At 30.9% G+C, this 21,415-nt stretch overlaps 1 protein-coding gene across 1 annotated transcript in view; it reads right to left on the bottom strand.

The window, feature by feature from the left end:
* The window catches only part of LOC115885046 (potassium channel subfamily K member 18), a 555,195-nt gene that overhangs the window by 98,902 nt on the left and 434,878 nt on the right, over positions 1–21,415 (bottom strand). Inside the window, exon 5 of the mRNA XM_030903795.1 lies at positions 18,392–18,637. Within this exon, the coding sequence (XP_030759655.1) occupies positions 18,392–18,637 (246 nt within the window). The remainder of the gene's footprint in view (positions 1–18,391; positions 18,638–21,415) is intronic.

Below are 21,415 nucleotides of genomic sequence, written 5' to 3' on the forward strand. Positions count from 1 at the left end.
CGTGATTAAGTTTGACCGGCCGGGCCGCGGCACTGCGTTGCCTACTTTTACTTATTTTCTTTTAATCAAAGTATTTTATGAAATAAAAATAAATTAATTAGAAATATATAAGCAGTTATTATTTACATCAACAAAACTCACCTTCTTAACAGCACTTAAGGGACATAAAGGGCCATTACTATCACTTTCTCCTTCAAAATATTCTAATAAAGTTGCGATGAGTTTTTTACGGCTATTAAGCTATCTTCGCATGAAAAGAGGTTCTAAAAAGAACAATGTTCGTCTGCGAGTAAACATTTTTAAGCTTAATCACAACACAATTTATTTACACCAAAAACTCGTAATACAAAACTAAAGTGTCAAAACGAATGACATTTTTTGCAGCAGAGCTACCACCTGAAACCCCAGCAGGAAATTTAAATTCCAGTTAGTTAGCTCGTCGCCGAATATGTTCATGGTTGGCAACAATAAATCTACAAATCGCGCTCTCGATTACGTAACTAAAAGTTTAATTGGTATTGAATATAGAGGTAGGGGTCTGTCCTCTACAGGCCGACATTTTTTAGTGAACACCGTCTATTAAAGATGAGCAAAACTGCGATTGTGATTTATAAATCGCTGTGACTGTAACCTGCGATTGCAATTTCAATATTTTTAAATTGGTGGGCTGCGCGCTATAATTTTAGTCATAACCGGGAACAAGATTTTTTTAACATTTTCGTGTGCTTAAGTTAAGTAATAGCCTTGTTTATATATTAATAGTTAGTCAATGTGCCTGTATAAGTCGATGCTGCCAACTGGTGGCAGAAATTAAAACGTAAAAAGGGGCGGAGACTATTGAATTTGGCAAAGAAGTAGGGACTAGGAATTCTTCGAATTTAATTCTCGGTAAAGAATAAAATATCTTATCTGCTTTGAACCGAATTTTTACCTCAAAGCGTTATTTACATTTTTTATTTTTGGATATGGATTTATATTTATTTTGATTTTCATGGCCCCTTGTTAAATACTAAATTATTATATTAGGTATATATGTATATATTTTATTTCTAGATGGATAATTAAAAAAATATATGAAACTATGATCTGAACCTACCTCTGTAACTTTGTAAAAAGTATGACGGATTTAACATAATGTTTTTTTTTAAATGTAACATCCTATTTTATTTTAGATCCTGCGTAAAATTATTACTTTTTTATGTATAATCCTTGTATAATGGTGTAACCTAAAACTAGTTTTCTAATATTTCAATTTGTTGATGAAGAAAAAATATTAGATACTATGTAGTAGAGATGAGCAGAAAATCGCAAACTGCGATTTAATCGCAGCGATTGTAAATTCGCAATCGCAACCTGTGATTCCTTTCCATAGCAAACTGCGACTTGCGATTGAAACATATATCTGCCGATTTTGGATTTTTAGGCAAGCAATATTACACCAGTTGCGATTTGCAATCGCAGTGGGCACGCGAACGAAGAGCTGCGAACGAAAATCACAGCATTGCGATTTTCGTTCGCACCGGCGTTGCATCGACACGGCACTGAGAAGCCGAACGATGAGCTGCGAACGAAAATCGCAATATTGCGATTCTCGTACGCCCCGGCCGGCGGCGGCGCGTCTTCAACATGGCAGTGGACAGGCGAACGAGGAGCTGAACGAAAATCGCAGCTCATCCCAGCATTGCGATTGCGATTTTTGTTGGCACCGGCACGCCAACGAAGAGCGGCGATTGCGATTTTCGTTCGCAGCTCCCAACACATCGGCCTAGACTAGATCGCAAAATCACATTCGCAATCAGGGCCCCGTAATTTTTGTGAAGCGTTGGAAAATAGGCTTATATATATATTTATATACCGCATAATATATATAATTTATTAGTTTTAAATTTTGATAATAGTTTTAGATTTATAATATAATTATGGATTGAGAAGGTTAAAAAATTCTTGTTTTTCGGTTATGACTAATAGTTACAGTTGCTCCCAGGTAATGATTCAGGTAAAATGATTCATAAGGACAGTTTTGGATTCAAATTATAAAAAATTATCTATTTTTATCCTTTATTTACTAGAAGATATAGAGCACGGAAAAGAAACAGCCCTTTTTATTTATTATATTTTGTTATATATTATATTATTATAAACATTTTTATAACAGTCCATAATATAATATAATTTTCTGAATATACTAACAGTTGTGGATCCGCTGCTATGTTAATTTAAATACATCCTTTACAATCAGTTTTTTCATTTTAGAGAAATTTTAAATATAAAATGTGATATTGTCCTTTATTTATCTAAAAGTTCGAAAGTTTGCACTTGCACTGGACGGGCCGTATCAAAGCCGTCGGCGTCGGCTTCTTTTGAGTTACATATAAAGAAAATGTTTTTAAAAGAAAACAAGATAAAATAAACAGTTTTTTTCTAGTTATCTGAATTAAGGTTGGCGGCAACCTTTTTTATAATAAATTTTTCGTTAGTATACCTACTGTCTAAAAGCACATTCGAATATTTCGAACATTATGTATTTTTAATTTCCCTTTTAAATTTATTCGGTCTGTTCTAATCAAAAATGTTTAAAAAAAGGAAACTAAGTTATTTGTGGATTTTTTTTTGGTAGGTAATTGATGAAAATTTTAAGTGCAATATGTGTGCAGCAAAAATATCGCACATAAAAAACACGCACTACAAATTTTAAAAGGCACATGGCATCGAAACACCCAACAGTTTCTTTGTAAGTTTTTATTAAAAAAAATTATTCCGCTATTTATTCTGTTTTTTATTAGAAATTTTGGGATTGAGCTTCCCAGATTACAGCGTACCAATTTAAAAATATCAAAATCGCAATCGCAGGTTACAGTCGCAGCGATTTATAAATCACAATCGCAGTTTCAACTGCGATTGGAAAATCGCAGTTTTGCTCATCTCTACTATGTAGATATTTAAGGCAGATGCTACAGGGTGTTCAACATATATTAATGGTTAATTCTACGTATTTAAAATTAAAAAAATATCTGCAGACTCTTTCAATGACACAGCCTATACTGAGTGTTTTTTTTAAAGTGGTTCACCTCCTATAACTTTTTTATTTTTTCAGATTCCGAGAAAAAAACTAAATTGGGAATGTTAGTAGGTATATGACATAAATCGAGATTGATTCGTATTCAGTTAGTTTCGGTCACTTCCTGTTTCACCGGAAATGTATACATTTGATTTTTAAATGGTACCCTCGGTATTTTTTATACCGTAAGATCGAATAAAAACGGCGTCAGCGATGGCTATGAAATGAACATCGATGACATTTCTCATATAAATTTACATATAAAATGACAGCGCTTTTCATTTCATAGCCATTGCTGACGCCGTTTTTATTCGATCATACGGTACTTTATTTGATAGAAAATGACATTCTGAATAGAATGACAACTTTTGACATCAACAATCATATGTCAACTTTTGACATTTTCAATTAAATCAAAAATAGCATTTTAAAATTCAATCTAGTGTCATGGCTGTGTTAAAACCATTATTTTTTAATCAAGGATTAATCAAGGAGCTTTGGAAAAATTGATTTGGTCGTCTAATATTTTTTGTGTCTTTTCCTGGTCAGGTGAAATTAGTAGTGGGAACTATCGAATGAATACTATCGAAACATTCGATAGTTGCAATTCATTCGAATAATTCGATAGTTAGTAAGAAAACATTCGTTGAAAACTATTCGAATAAAAAATATCGATTGGATCCGTCATCTGCCTTGAAATATTGTATTCTAGTAATTCGGCAGCAAAAACCATTCATTTATAAAATTCATTCATTTATGAAATTCATTTATTCGTCAGGATCGATTATAATAAAATATTAACTGAATTTTAATTGTCGCCCGGCGACGTAGGTTTCTTTCCGAGAAGCCCGACAGCGGTCGGTGGCAATGCTATGAAAGAAGGCGACATCTTTGATTTTTTGCGGAGTCAGATATAGATAAGGACACATTATTTTTTTTATTGAGGTGCTAGTATTTACACAGAAAATACATTATGAAGGGCGCTGTTGCCATATTTAGATATTAGTTGATATTAGCAAAGAATATTATTGTTTGGCTTTAGTTAGTTAGGGTTAGTATGTCTATATATTCTGCATTTTTTTAATTAATATTCTGTTGTTACACTGCAATAATACTTGTTATTTTGGATGTAGGAAAATAAGTTTTAATGTTTTTAAGCAAAGACTGGTTTAATAAATAATAATAACAGTAATAATTTGTTATACCTATTAACAATAAAATTTAAAATCATTTAATATAAATATTTTTTTTAGTCTCTAAATTTTTGTGTGTGGCAACGTTGGCTTATTAAATAATAATAATTACAGAACTAATTTGTTATATTAACAACAAATTTTAAAAATCATGAAATATAAACATTTATTAATTTTCTAAGCATGCAGTGTAATGGAAGAAAATATAAATAAAAATTAGAAATCAAAATTATTTATATTAGGTGCTTTATATTACTTTTTATATACTATTTAAAAATTATATTTACTTTTACTGGCATTTACTTTAAAAAATAAATGAAATATTTCTTCGCAAAAAACTACATGTTAGAGAATTAGCATAAACAAAATACAAACATCGTTAACTTTTTTTTTAAATTGGCACGTGTAAAACTTTCATTTTAATTTTCTCACCCCATAGTTTGAGTTCGATAACCCCCCATTTACTTAACCACATTACTTAAATATGATTATTAAGTTCCAACTAATTCATATTATTAAAACATCTAAAATGCAAATATGTATTTTTAAAATTAATTGTAAGTTCATCTCATCCCTCTTAAAAATTGCTACTTCTCAAAATTTCCCATTAAAAAATAGACCATATACCATATAAAATTAAATAACTGAAAGATCGGACTACGGAAAACAACACAAATTTTCGGAAAAATTTTGACCACCTGCACATGCACACAATCGTCAATAAATAAAATTAAAAAATAACTACTATTTTAGTATTTTAACTATTTTAATAAATGCAAAAATAGCACAGTATTTATACGGCGAAGTTATAAAAATTTGGAAGAACTAATAATGCACTGGCGCATACAAAAATCAAACGAATACTAAATTTCATTTGTCAAAAGCATTCGATAGTCGTGGCTCAACGATAACCATTTAGTCGCACAGCGAGGTTGTCACATATGCTTTAGTATACAAATGAATGAATGATTTTATTCGAATAAAACCATTCGATAGTTGAAATCACTCATTCATTAACCATTCGATAGTCTAATTCATTCGATAATTCCCATCGCTAGTTGAAATATGCCCATTTCGTATTTTAATCATAACTCAATTTTTTTTAATGAAACGAGAGTGGCTCATTAGCATATTTGGAAAAGCATTTTTTGATACCTAATAAATTTTGGTACCTAATTTTGGTAAATAATTTGGTACCACCAGTGCCGGATTAAGGTCCTAGGGGGCCCGGGGCTATAGGCTACCCTTGGGGCCCCCAGGTCGGATTATTTTTTCCTCATTGCTGGTTATTTTCACTTAAACTAATATTGCTTGAAGTTGAACAGGAAGGCGGTTGTTCATGATCTTGATTTTTATTCAACTCAGAATTTGACGTTAAAGGGGTTTCGCAAATACTAAAAAAGTCTGTTACTTTAGTCAATTTTAAAGTTTTCTTTAGTTTTTCTTCTTGAATCTGAAATTAATTTAAAATATCCCTAAGTTTTCGTAGATTTAAAAATACAGGGTGTTCCGAAACTATTGTATCAAAATCTAAAGGTAGGTAGATCTCGCCAAAACTGATGGTCGGAAATGCGTCGTTTTCAAAATACAGGGTGTTAAACTTTTAAGAAAAAAAATCGATCTTTTTTAATATCTATTACACCACTGTATACCACCCTACGGTACTTAAACAAAATATTATTGAATTGAATATTATTGCACCGTTTTCGCTTAAAAAAATAAAAACCATTTTCGGATTTTCATACATGGCCAAATCGCTAAAATGGTAATGTAAATTTTTAATGGTAAAACTTGAAAAACGACAATTTAGGTTTTTGGGCATTTTAGTTCGTACTATGTTCATAGAAAGAAGTTTTTGGAAAATAAAAAATCTTTTTAAACTTAAATTTGCCGTTTTACAAATTTTGCCATTAAAATTTATGATAACATTTTAGCGATTTGGTCATGCATGAAAATGGTTTTTATTTTTTTACGCGAAAACGGTGCGTCGGACAAAAAAAGTCAAGAAATAAAATATGTTGTAAATTGAATGGTGATTTCAAAAATAATATTAATTTTATTTAAAAAGTAGTGGCGTACCATTCAACGCGAATTCCAATAGAGACTTCAAACTCTATAGATATAAAAAGACTCAAAAGACCTTTACAACAAGGTATCACTCGACCCCCTATTCCATTTAAAATTTTAAGGGTGATAGCTACTCCGTCAAAGGGGTGCAAGCAAAAAGGGTGCAAATACCAAAAAAATAAGTCTCCCTGAAAAACAAAATCGACGTGTCCGAGCATTTTTCGAATTATTTATTTACAAGCAAGAAACCCGGGGTGGAAAGTTTTCGGTGGGCACTGATTTTTCTTAAAGTTAACACCTTCTATTTTGAAAACGACGCTCTTCCGCCATTAGTATCCCATTTCAAAATATTTTGGCGAGATCTACCAATCCTTACATTTTGGCATAATAGTTTCGGAACACACTGTATATTATTGAAAAATGTTGCTTAAAATAAGGCTTAAAACTCTTAAAACATCAATATCTCTGATTAATACGAGTATTGTTTAGCAATTTTCAAAATTGGAGTAGTTCTCGAATTTTTTTTATATTTTATGAGCATACGGGAATTCTTTTTCATTTTTCATAAAGTTTATTTTTAAAAAAGGAATAGTATTTTATGGCCTCTATGACGAGAGACTTTTTTGTTTTTCAATTCGTTTGTCTTTTTATCTTTTGTAAGCGGCCCAGAGAAAGTAGGTACCTATAATATATTAATGCGCTTATTTTTAAAAGAAGAAACTTAAGAAAGTTATTGTAAATTTAATTGTTAATACCAAAGTTATTATATAAATGATCATATCCAGTAAATGCGTAATAAGGCTAAAACTGATTCCTACCTTACGTTTAGCAGATCCACTAAGATATTTTCTGCTACTTGACATTTTTTAAAATACTGGTATACATTACACAATTCAAAAACGTATTATTGTTCTTGTTTTCTTAAATCTATTATTCGCAATCACTTACTTTATAGATGCGTTATGCAAAAATAACTAATCAAATAGAATAAAATAGAGGAATCTAATCTGAGTAATTCCCCTAGCGCTTTCGGCTTTCGGTAATCCATCCATCCAGAAAAATTTAAAAAGAAGAACGAGCCATTGTCTATGCAGCACTCTTAATATTTTTTTTGGGAAAGTGTTTTGCCGCCCAAAAAAGAAAAGAAAAAGAGTCTGTTTTTGACATTATGAGAATGACAAGTTGGCTGTTGCAATATATTTAATAAGACTAAATATATTTCTGTTGCATTGTTGCAGATGTTCCAGGCTGGATTTTATTTTTTTTATTGTTTTTAAAATACAGTTTTAGTTACTTTTATAATAAATTGAAGATTTATAACAATATGTGACGAAAAATCGGTTTTTGTTACAAATCGGTATTTTTCGTAATATATGTACATTTTCATTTAACTAATCTCGATTTAACTCTATGAATCTCGATTTTAAATTCTCCTAATTTGGGGGCCCCTCTCAATGACGGGGCCTGGGGCTATAGCCCCCATAGCCCCCCCCTTAATCCAGGCCTGGGTACCACACACTCCGTATGTCGAGTCAAACTGTCGTTATCTTTACGACCGGTTACATGTTGTTTATTATCATGGCACTCTACTAGATTGAACTTTAAAATACTATTTTTTAAGTAAAAGAGTCAAAAGTTGACATTGAATTATTCTGCTGAGAATGCCATATTCTGCAAAATAAAGTAAAAAAATACCGACGGTACCATTTAAAAACCAAAAGTTGTAGTCATTTCCGGTGAAACAAGAAATGACCGAAACTAATTGAATACATCAATCAAGCTACTTTTGAAAAACACCCGATATATTATAATTCTTTCTGATAGATTTTACAAAATCCTTCAACTTCTATTAAGAATGTCATATAACTAAATAAATCACTTTACTTAATGTTTAATAATAAATAATTTTTGTTTTTGTCATATGGCAACTTGTTATAATGTAAATGAATTAAAGAAGGATAAAATTCAGAACAGATTGCAAGCTGTTGAGTATAGGTGCACTTAATATACTTTCTTAACAAATGTTGAAAGGTTTTGTAAAATCACTAGAAAAATAATAATATATATATCGGATCAGCCAAAAAAATGTTTGAACACTAGCATCTAACTGCAAGTATTTTTACATATAAATATATTTTTTCATCTCTGTAAAACACTCTACAAATTTGTGTAGTCCAACTTCGGAAACAACTGACAATTAAGTAACATAGGAATAAAATTTCACTTTTTTTTTAAATTGTAAATACTTACTAACGTTATTTATAAAAAAAAAGTTATAGAATTTTAGGCAGAATCGAAAAAAAAATAAAAATGGTGTTTTGCATTAAAAAACATGTATCCGCCATATTTTTTGAAGCACTCAATATACTCAAAAATAACATTTGAACTGTGTCTGTAAAGATTCTCTATACCCTTTTTTTAATTTTCTTTTGGAATTCCCAAAACAAACGAGATAATTAACTTTATTTCTTTACTGATATCTCATTTTATAATATTTCGGAAGAATCAATCAGGTATCTTATTTTTATAATTATTAGAAATAAATCGGAATTAAAGGATAAGGGATATGTAAATATATACCATACGATAAAAAAACGGCGTCAGAGGTGGCTTGGAAATGACTATCGATGTCATTTGTACGTAAACAAATAGACGCCGTTTTTTTTTCGCTCATACCGTATAAGAAAAAAAAATTAATAAAGCAAACACATTTATTAATATATGTATATAGATTTACATGGTATGAAGAAATTCGCATTCTGATCTCTGAAGGTCCCACCAATGGTTGGTTAAAGTGGCGAGTACGACCACTTAGCAGTCACACCTATAATAATTTAATAAAATATGAATATAATAAACAAACTTATTTCTTTTAGATTTTTTAAAAGCGAGTTATATGTGTTAAGTGGTTTTTTTGATTTTTTAGACTAATTTTTTTAGACATATGATTATTTTAGACCAAATTGTCTGCCCACTCAAACGTCTTTCAAAATTATAATGTAGGAAATTCTTAATATGTTTTAATTGGGAATACTTTTAGAAAGTTTCATTTTCACCAAACAAAACTACGTGTGTATAATAAATTGCAGTATAATCAACTATAATGCACGATATATACTGGGGGCGTCAAAACTAGATGTTGGGTTTTTCTCAATTATTTCGAACAGAAGTCCAATTTTTTCTCCAAAAATTTTGTCCAACTTTGTTTTGAAAAATAATTTTTAAATCCATAATCGATGTTTATACAGCAATGTCCTCTTTTAGAATAGATAATTATTTTCAGCTGCATCGATAAAATAAATCATATTTACTGATGCCAAGTAAAAAAATAATTAGGAAATTATTTTAGACATCTAATTCTTAATTTTTGTCGCTGATAAATAGATACATCACTTTTGACGACAAACCTACTAATAAAAATTGCGTAAAACAAATCATGTTTATTCGCAAAGAGACAATTGAAAACAATTTAATAACTATTAATTTGGGATATAGATCTTAATAAAACAAAAGTTGCATAAAAGCTTTGTTGATTTATGATATAAAATACAGTGTTTCATTTGAAATAGCAAAGAAAAATATAATATCTAGTTTTGACTCATCCTGTATATAATAAACAATTTAGTCTATTTTAATATTATTATATGAATTATATAATTATTAATTATTAACTTAAATTAGTTCCAGTAAAAAACGTCGATATTACCTATTTTTAACTTAACTTAGAAAGAGAGGGCTTTAAATATATATTTTATTATATAAACAATAAAATTCAATCCAAAAAGGGTCAAAATATATTCTTTGGTCAAAATGAACTCTATACGACTACGACATTATGGTATTTTTTGGAATGACAATTTAATAACAAATCCACCAAGCAAAAATACAAAATATAGCCTTTCTTTTCACAAACTCATAACCTTTGCTCATAACTAATAACTTTAAAAGTAAATATATATTTGAATCATCCTGTATATCTATAAAAATACCTCCCTGTCAAATTTACGCTACTTTTGCAAGCATATTTTACAAAAAATATGATTTGAGTGAAAATATAAAATAGGAAATCTGATATGAAGCTTTATCTAAACACAGGGTTGACTGTAGATAAAAAATATTTTACGTTATCAAGTTATTAAGAAAAATTCTCGGAAAAATTATAAAATACACAATATATCTGACAATTCCAAAAAAGCAAAGTGAGAAATGAAACAATTTATAGCATAAAATCAGTATTTTTTTAAACTTTTAAGCAAACTGGGCATTATCGTTTAATCTATCTATCAATCTATCAAATGTTTATTATTAAACTTATCTCAGACTCTATAACATTTTTCCCAAGAGTGATTTAAAACAAATTTATATGAATTTAGAAATAAATATGAACAGTATTTACTTACCTGTAAAACAGATGCTTTTTGCTTAATTAAATATGTTGGAAAATATTATCCAGTAGGTACAAATACACAACACTTAAACACAACAAAATAAACTAATAAAATAATAGTTTCTAATCCAAATTTCACAAATACTGTTTATGTTTCTTCGCGAGGGACGAAAAAACTGAATTTTTTAATTACTCAGATATGCATTAAGGTATATTTCAATTCAAAAGCTTATAAATATTTATTTTTATAAGACATAACCTAAACGAAACGAAATTACAAGTCGAGAAAGATCAACAAAACTGCCGAATTTAGAAGCGAATATAACTTTTTTTCCTTTTTTCTTGTCACAGTTGAAACAAACAAGGATAAAGCTATTTTCGTAAAACATGGGTGAAACGTGCTAATAAGTGGCCCAATAGATGTGACCTCGCGCCCTTCCATTTTTGAACGATGGGCGGGTTTAACGGATTCCCCTCAAAGAAAATCGTAGGGGAATACAAAAATTCAGAACGGGCAAGGCGCCACCTAGAAGACGGGCTTGTACTAAGCCCTCATTGTACATCTATTTATACATAATCAAGGGTAATAGCAAAGAATATCTTAATACCCTAGAAGTCTCGTCTGGTATCAAAATCTGACCTGTCGATGGGGCCTCGCTCTGGCGAGCGAGGCCCCAACTTCGTGGAGCCTCGCTATTTTGCTCGGAATTGAACGAATAGACGCGCGGCGTTGCCTTGTTTTGTGTGTACTTTCTTGAATAGTTTTAAATTATAGTTTTAAATTTTATCTATTGCTATAATCAGTCTTTCCGTTCTCCGCACTCCGCAGTTTACATATAATATCATCTTATATAATTCCCGTGTTACAGTTTTGGTTACCGTACTCCTCCGAAACGGCTTAACCGATTTTGATGAAATTTTATATGTATATTCAGTAGGTCTGAGAATAGGTAGTTATATATTTTTATACCCTTAAATGATAAGGGTAGTCCACCCCCATTTTTTATTTTTGTAAAAAAACAATATTTTAATTTTTTTTTATTTGGCATTAAAAATACAAACAACACTAAATTTTCACCGTTCTACTTTCATCCCTATTTTTTTAATAGGGGTTGTTTTTTAATTTTTGTTACCATCTCCGAAACGGCTTAATCGATTTTGATAAAATTTTATATGTATATTCAGTACGTCTAAGAATAAGTTGTTATCTATTTTATACCCTTAACTGATAAGGGGTAGCCGAGAGGGTAACCCACCCTCATTTTTTTTTTTGTTTTTGAAAAGAAAAAAATGTTTTTATTTTTTATTTGGCATTAAGAAATACAAACAACCCTAAATTTTCACAGTTCTGCTATCATCCCCTATTTTAATAGGGGTTGTTTTTATTTTTTTTTGTTGCCATCTCCGAAACAGCTCAGCCGATTTTGATGAAATTTTATAAGTATATTGAGTAGGTCTGAAAACAGGTTGTTATATATTTTTTATACCCTTAAGTGATAAGGGTAGCCCACCCCCATTTTTTTATTTAAAAAAAAAATTTTTATTTTTTATTTGGCATTAAAAAATACAAACAACCCTAAGTTTTCACCGTTCTACCATCATCCCCTGTTTTTCAATAGGGGATGTTTTTTTTTAAATTTTTTGTTACCATCTCCGAAACGGCTTGATCAATTTTGATGAAATTTTATATGTATATTCAGTAGGTCTGAGAATACGTTGCTATCTGTTTTTATACCCTTAAGTGATAAGTGTAGCCCACCCCCATTTTTTTTTTATTTTTTGAAAAAAAAATATTTTAATTTTTTTTATTTGTCATTAAAAAATACAAACAACCCTAAATTTTCACCGTTCTACCATCATCCCCTATTTTTTAACAGGGGTTGTTTTTTAAGATTTTTTGTTACCATCTCCGAAACGGCTTAACCGATTTTGATAAAATTTTATATGTATATTCAGTACGTCTAAGAATAGGTTGTTTTCTATTCTTATACCCTTAAGTGATAAGGGTAGCCGAGAGGGTAGCCCACCCTCATTTTTTTATTTTTGGAAAAAAAAAATATTTTTTTTATTTGGCCTTAAAAAATACAAACAACTCTAAATTTTCACCGTTTTACCATCATCCCCTATTAGAATATTGTTTTTTTGATACCATCTCCGAAACGGCTTGGCCGATTTTGATGAAATTTTATAAGTATATTGAGTAGGTCTGAAAATAGGTTGTTATATATTTTTTATACCCTTAAGTGATAAGGGTAGCCCACCCTCATTTTTTTATTTAAAAAAAAAAATATTTTTATTTTTTTTATTTGGCATTAAAAAATACAAACAATCCTAAGTTTTCACCGTTCTACCATCATCCCCTATTTTTTAATAGGGGATGTTTTTTTGATACCATCTCCGAAACGGCTTGGCCGATTTTGATGACATTTTATTATGTATATTGTGTAGGTCTGAAAATAGTTTGTTATCTATTTTTTATACCCTTAAGTGGTAAGGGTAGCCCACCCCCATTTTTTATTTTTTGAAAAAAAAATTATTTTAATTTTTTTTATTTGGCATTAAAGAATACAAACAACCCTAAACGTAACAAAAGTTTTTTGTTACCATCTCCGATTGACCGATTTTGATAAAATTTTATATGTATGTATATTCAGTACGTCTAAGAATAAGTTGTTATCTATTCTTATACCCTTAAGTGATAAGGGTAGCCGAGAGGGTAGCCTACCCTCATTTTTTTTATTTTTGAAAAAAAAAAATTTTTTTTATTTGGCCTTAAAAAATACAAACAACTCTAAATTTTCACCGTTCTACCATCATCCCCTATTTTTTAATAGGGGTTGATTTTTTTTAAAGTTTCTTGTTACCATTTCCGAAACGGTTTTGCCGATTTTGATGAAATTTTATTATGTATATTGAGTAGGTCTGAAAATAGTTTGTTATCTATTTTTTATACCCTTAAGTGATAAGGGTAGCCCATTCTCATTTTTATATTTTGAAAAAATATATATTTTATTTTTTATTTTGCATTAAAAATACAAAGAACCCAAAATTTTCACCGTTCTACCATCATCCTCCCTATTTTTAATAGGGTTGTTTTTAATTTTTTGTTACCATCCGTGAAACGGCTTTGACCGATTTTGATAAAATTTTATATGTATATTCAGTACGTCTAAGAATAGGTTGTTATCTATTTTTATACCCTTATGTGGTAAGGGTAGCCCACCCTCATTTTTTTATTTTTTGAAAGAAAAAATGTTTTTATTTTAGTTGGCATTAATAAATACAAATAACCCTAAATTTTCACCGTTCCACCATCATCCCTATATTTTAATAGGGGTTGTTTTATTTTAATTTTTGTTACCATCTCCGAAACGGCTAGACCGATTTTGATAAAATTTTAATGTATATTCAGTAGGTCTGGTTTGGTTTGGTTTGGTCACAACCTATTCCTAGGTTGTTATCTATTTTTTATACCCCTAGGTGATAAGAGTGGGCCACCCCAACTTTTTTTTTATTTTTTAGACTAATTTTTTATTTTAATTGTTTTATAGGGAGTGCTTATTTTTTAGGGGGTGCATGTCCAAAATTTACTTCTGGGTACACACTTTCATCACTTAAGGGACCTCTGTACAAAATTGCATACTCCTAGTCCTAGAACGGATTTTACATAAAAATTATACAAATTTTTACCCTTAGTTTACCCCCCTTAAGGAATGAATTCCAAAAATCGCTCTAATTATTCAATTACGCTACATAATAAACCTCTGTGCAAATCATCATATATAATCATCATCATATTCCTTGAACAGAATTTATTGTTCCAGAACGTCCAACCCTTCATTTCACACCCTTAGAGGGCGAATTTCCAAAAATTGCTTCTTAGTGCTAAATTACGTTACATAAGGAACGTCTGCAAAATTCATACTTCTAAAACCGATTTTAACAAATTTTTGTACAAATTTTCGTCCCTTATTTTTTAGGGGATGCATGCCTAAAATTCGCTTCTAGGTACTCACTTTCATCATTTAAGGGACCTCTGAACAGAATTTCATACTCCTACTCCTAGAACGGATTTTAGATAAAAAAATTATACAAATTTTCACCCCTAGTTTTACCCCCTTAAGGAACGAATTCCAAAAATCACTCTAATTATTCAATTACGCTACATAAGGAACCTCTGTGCAAATTCTCATATTCCTTGAACAGAATTTATTGTTCCAGAACGTTCAACCCCTCATTTCACACCCTTAGAGGGGCGAATTTTCAAAATTGCTTCTTAATGCTAAATTACGTTACATAAGGAACGTCTGCAAAATTCATACTTCTAAAACCGATTTTAACCTTTGTACAAATTTTCATCCCTTATTTCTAAGGGATGAATGTCAAAATAGCTTCTAGGTACTCACTTTCGTCACTTAAGGAAACTCTGTACAAAATTTCATACTCCTAGAACTAACACTTTTTGTACAAAATTTCACCCCCCAGTTTCACTACCCTTAGGCTATACATTTCCAAAAATCGCTTATCAATGTTCAAATGCGCCACATCTGTGCAAAAGTTCATACTCCTACTAGGTACAGATTTTTTTTTTGTATAATTACATCCCTTTATCTAATTACACCCCCTTATGGGTCGAATTTTAAAAAATTACTTAGTAGTGCTCATCTTAGAGAACGAATTAATATTCTCCGTATTTACTCCAGTTTCCTAATACTAGGACAGATAACACATAATCATACTAGTTAATTTTTTATTGGAATAGAAGTAATTTTTATTAGAAGGTACAAAAATTAAAAATCTAAAATTTTATTTTCATAGCTACGTTTTTTCATAGCCTTAGGATGCCTCATGTACTATCGAATATACGAAATATATAATCAATACATATTTCTTTAAATATCGAGAAATAAAATATGTTTGGCAACACCGTACGAAATATCGCCGCGCGTAGTCCTCAAAATTTAAAATATTAGCATTTTCAGGCTTCGATTATGTTCAAAAGCGCCACCGTATGACAAATCACTAAAGCTTCCACACGAGAGTTCTTAAAACTATAATATTCTTTGGTAATAGATATTTACGATACAATTGAGTTAACTCGCGTGTATTGTAAAATATTTTATCTACGTCTAACTATAAAAACACAAAATGAATTTTAAAAATTATTGTACTTTACTATATACCTATCCTAAAACTCAATTACCTTAATACCTTGGTTCAAATAACACCATACATGGCAATGTCAATATGACAGTAAATAATATTGATGTCGCTAGTTTAAAAAATGAGCGATTTGGAAAATATTCTCTCTGACATTGAAGAAGAGTCATTCAGAGCCATTTCTGGATTGCTCCCAGCAAGATCGAAACAGAAGTTCATATTTCTGTCCAGAAATGGCTCTGAATGACTCTTCTTCAATGTCAGAGGGAATATTTTCCGAATCGCTCATTTTTTAAACTAGTGACATCAATATTATTTACTGAGTATGTACCGGGTGTTCCACTAAGAATAGCTCTCGGCTGTATCTCGGAAAGTATTAGCCGTAGGGCTTACGGAAAAAAATATTTATAACTAAAGGGGCTGTTAGGAATTGCTGGAAATTATTTTCAAGTTTGTAAAACGGCCGTTAGGTGGCGCAACTGCTATGGAAAATAAGAAAATATATTTTTTACAGAATTTTGCCTAGATAATAGGTACTATAAATAATAGCTTCATAATCTTCAGTAAATTTTGGATTTTTTTTGTTAAAACCATTTTCCCCTATCTGCTAAAATAAAGTGGTGGGGGAAGGTTAGATCCATCTTTATTTAAATGTTAATAACTCCGGACTGGATGATCAGAATCCAACAAATGAGGGCTCGTTTTAAAGAGCATTTCTTACTCTATATTATACCATAATAATAATAATAATAATAAGGTTTTGAACGTAGACACTAAGGGGCGCTTTCTTACAATTTAACAAACATAGCGCGTTTTTTCAAAAAAATTAAATACGATAGTATGTGTTATTTTAGCTGATAATAAAGAGTAGTAAAAGCTTAAAAAGTCAGCGAAAACCGCATCTTGATATCTTCTTTCAAACCGATGATATTAGCAAAATTATAATAAATACCAAAAAATAAGCCCATAATTACCTTATTTTTACAATACAGTATCAGTAGCCCTCTTGATTAGGCCCATTCTAACAAAAAAATAAAATAGAAACAGTTAGTTTATTTTAAAATCGACGAAATACCAGAATACCATAATACCAGATGTATTAATGTCTAATAATTAAGATATTAATAAGCGTGAACAAGAAACGATGATTCAGTGAAGTCATGGTAGGCTTTGGAAAAAAGTTGCTTTTCTTGTAATAGTATAAACGTCAAATTGTTATTAGATCAACATTTTCATAGTCTTAGCAGCGTTTTTTTATCTTTTAAATGTTTTTTCAAAATGCCTTTATTATTTGAAGTAGTTGAAGTTGTTGGCATTTTGAAAAAGCAATCAAAAGATAAAAAACGCTGCTAAGATTATCAAAATGTTGATCTAATAACAATTTGATGTTTATACGTCAAAAGCAACTTTTTTCCAAAGCCTACCATGACTTCACTGAATCATCGTTTCTTGTTCACTATTATTAATATCTTAATTATTAGATATTAATACTACATCTGATATTATGATATTCTGGTATATCGTCGATTTTAAAATAAACTAACTGTTTCTATCTTATTTTTAGGTTAGAATGGGCATAATCAAGAGATTGATACCGTGTTGTAAAAATAAGGTAATTAAGAGCTTATTTTTTGGTATTTATTAAAATTTTGCTAATATCTTCGGTTTGAAAGAAGATATCAGAATGCGGTTTTCACTGACATTTTAAGTTTTTACTACTCTTTACTATCAGCTAACATTACATATACTATTGCATTTATTTTTTTTGAAAAACGCGCAATGTTTGTTAAATTGTAAGACAACGCCCCCTAGCGTGTACGTTCAAAAGCTTATTATTATTGTTTATATGATACAATATAGAGTAAGAAACTCTCTTTTAAACGAGCCCTCGCTTGTTGGATTCCGATCATCCAGTCCAGAGTTATTAATATTCAAATAAAAAAAGATCTAACCTTACCCCACCACTTTATTTTGGTAGATAGGGGAAAATGGTTCTAACAAAAAATATTCAAAATTTACTGAAGATTATGAAGCTGTTACTTATAGTACACCTTATCCAGGCAAAATTGTGTAAAAACTCCATTTTCTTAGTTTTTGTTGCAGTTGCGGTCGTTCTACAAACTTGAAAATAATTTCCAGCAATTTCCCATAGCCTCTTTAGTTATAAATATTGTTTTTCCGCAGCCGCTACGGCTAATACTTTCCGAGATACAGCCGAGAGCTATTCTTAGTGGGACACCCTGTAGGTAGCTATATGCCTATCCTAAAACTTAATTACCTTAATACCTTGGCAATGTCAATATGACAGTAAACAATATTGATGTCGCTAGTTTAAAAAATGAGCGATTCGGAAAATATTCCCTCTGACATTGAAGAAGAGTCATTCATAAACTAGTGACATCAATATTATTTACTTAAGAGCTTCTTAACTCACTGATAGTAGATAAACAATATTTTTTCAGTTCTCATTTTAAGTAATTTTGTTAACTTCAAATATCTGTTAAAATCCTTATAAATAGCACCTACCTTCTATAGCTAAGAATATCACAGAGCCTATCAACGTATATCCGAAGAGCAGCACACATATACCCAAGTTTGTCGCTAATCCAGCCAGGAAAGCTTTTCCTTTTCGCTTGGTCTTTTTCCCCAGACAATTGCACGAACTCTCCGAGGATTTTTGCTGAGATTTAGACGAGTTCTCTATTCTTAATGAGTTCGTATTGCTCGGGTTAGATTTCGTAACTGCTGGATACGGCTCGTAACAGAAATGCCCTGCAAATGTAAAATCCAAAGTTACTACCAGAGATTTATTCCAAATAGAATTTGTGCTGAAGTTATTTATTATTTAATGTATTTGTACAGTGCAATACGTTTCAAGAATTAATTCTAATTCTTTTTTACTAGCATATTTAAAACATGGATAAAATTATTTGTTTAAAAGTGACTTTTCGTATGATTTTAAAATAAGTGGTAACATTGTATCAGTGGCGGCTCGTGGTTATTATTGTAGGGAGGTCAATATCTAAAAATATTGCGTCGATTTTTTTTAAGACGCGCCCAAATTTAATTGGTTTCTTACCAGGTACTTGTACGTTTAGTTAAAGGAAAATAAATCTAAAAATAAATACAAATTATGTTAAAATGAAACCTACCCTTCCATTTTTAAACAGGTGGTCTAGTGCCATTTAACTAAAAATCCAGTCAATGTTCTTTGCACAAATTTTCCACGGTAGGATTTAAAAGACGCTTAAATAATAATGTCACAAAAATATAAATACATATATATGTTACGGTTAAGGTCCGATATCCGGTTAATGTCGACATTACCCGGTTAATCTCGAGAATAACACACAACAAAACAACCAAAAACATAACCTAACCCAAACATTAACATGTTAATGTCGACATTAACCGGACATCGGACTTTAACCGTAACATATACACATACATATTTCTAAAAGTTTTATTTCACATTTTTTTTATATTTTAAGTCAATTAATTTCTCTATACGTTTTTCGAAATTTAAGCAATTGTTTTCTTCTAATTGCACGATTTTACAAACTAAACACCATATGTTGTCTATTTGAAAATATCTATTCCAGAATCAGTCAACAAGAGTTCATCATTTATCCAGAACCAGAAAATTATGAATTATTACCTACACAAATTTCGCACTGCATCTCAAGCCCTCGGCTACGGCAACTAAAACTAAAATTTCTTTCGATATTAAAAATTTATACGCGATACGCGATAAATGATCCAAAAACCTAGATTGTTTTATAATTTGAGTTTTTATAAACACACAAACTGCCCAAACGACGAAATTTTTCCGACTGCGATATGACTGAAATCCTGTAATATATTTATATAGAAATAATGCACTCGATATTTTTTAATCAACTATATTGATTCGCAACTAAAAACAGTATTACAAATTACAATAATAACACTTTGGTTTCTAGACAAAGACAAAAACCGCCACTTTTTATATCGTCTGTCGGTAAACTACCAAATACAAGTGTATATAAAGTTGCCTACCTTACAAATCATTTTATGAATGACGCGGTCATTGGCCAATATAAACTATGTCTATCGCACCTTAACCCATTATATTTTCTATACGTAGTATACCTTACCTTAATTACCTTAAGTTTAATACGTGTAAGGCTAAGAACATAGTGGAGCGGCGAGGATAGCGGCGAGCAAGCAGCGCGATAAACGCGTCGAGCAAGCCTCGAGGTGCTGAAACATAGTAGAGCGGCGAGGAATAGCGAGATACTTGTGCAATTTTATTATTTTCATTTGCTTATTGATAATTTAAAATGTTAACAGTATCTAAAATTTTGGGCAGTAGTGTCGCAAACATTTGGTTAGATGAAGTTTTCAAAAACCCGAGAAAGTATGGCAAGTTTTATAACCTTTACGAAAATTTGTTGCCACTTCATCTCATAACTTATCTAAAATGTACCGGTTATGGTGATTACTACTTTCTGACCCCATAAAATCTCTCTCACAAACACTAAATCTATTAATATTTAGGAATCCATCGTTTTTTTGAATCGATCTCGCCGCTCGATCTAACCGCTCGAACAGATCGCTTTACTATGTTCGCACGTACTTGTCTTCACAGGTTTGTTTTGGACGCGACGTCGCGCTGCTTGCTCGCCGCTCTCCTCGTCGCTCCGCTATGTTCTCAGCAGGCTAACCGGCGAGTCTAAGAGAGTTTTGATTGGACAAAAAGATAGTAATCACCATAACCGCTATATTTTAGATATGTTATCTCTCCGGGGTTTGAAAATTTCATGTTGTAGTGTACAAATTTCATGTACACAACATCTTTTACTTTGTTGGTTTCGAATAAACCAAATGTTTGCGACACTACTGTCCCGAATTTTAGCTGCTGCTAACATTTTAAATAATAAATAAGCAAATGAAACTAATAAAATTGCAAGTACCTCGCTATTCCTCGCCGCTCTACTATATTTTAGCACCTCGAGGCTCGATCGACGCGATATCGCGCTGCTTGCTCCCCGCTCTCCTCGTCGTGCCACTATGTTTTTGGCTTAAAACATAGCGGGAACGAAGGACAAAATGAAATTTTGACCGGTATTAGAGAAAATGCGTAAAATAAAATGTTTTCAAGCGAAAATTGGATAAATTGGGAATAGTTTTGACTATTTTAGGATGAAAAAAAGGGATTTGCAAAAAGTATAATTTAAATAAGTTTTTTTTTCATTTTCTCCTGATTTTTTTTTGGGGGGGGGGCATTGACCATTTGACCTCATGGTTAAGCCGCCACTGCATTGTATTAATACAGTTTGATAAATTAATTCAAGGAATAACACAGAAATAGACTAAAAGAGGCAATTCAAGTTGAGTGTCGATCTGTGATATAAAAAAGACTTTTTAAGTGGGTTTCGACATAAAAAGGCAAAGTCAAAGTCCCTTCTGAAATGTCAAATCTATTAATATTCAAGAAATTCATCAAAGAAGCGTTTACAATACCATTGGCCGTTGTCTTCTTGATAAAGCTTATCTAATTTAACCAGG

Source organism: Sitophilus oryzae, unplaced genomic scaffold (genome assembly GCF_002938485.1).
Source record: "Sitophilus oryzae breed Bouriz unplaced genomic scaffold, Soryzae_2.0 scaffold_359_pilon_pilon, whole genome shotgun sequence".
Lineage (NCBI taxonomy): Eukaryota > Metazoa > Arthropoda > Insecta > Coleoptera > Curculionidae > Sitophilus > Sitophilus oryzae.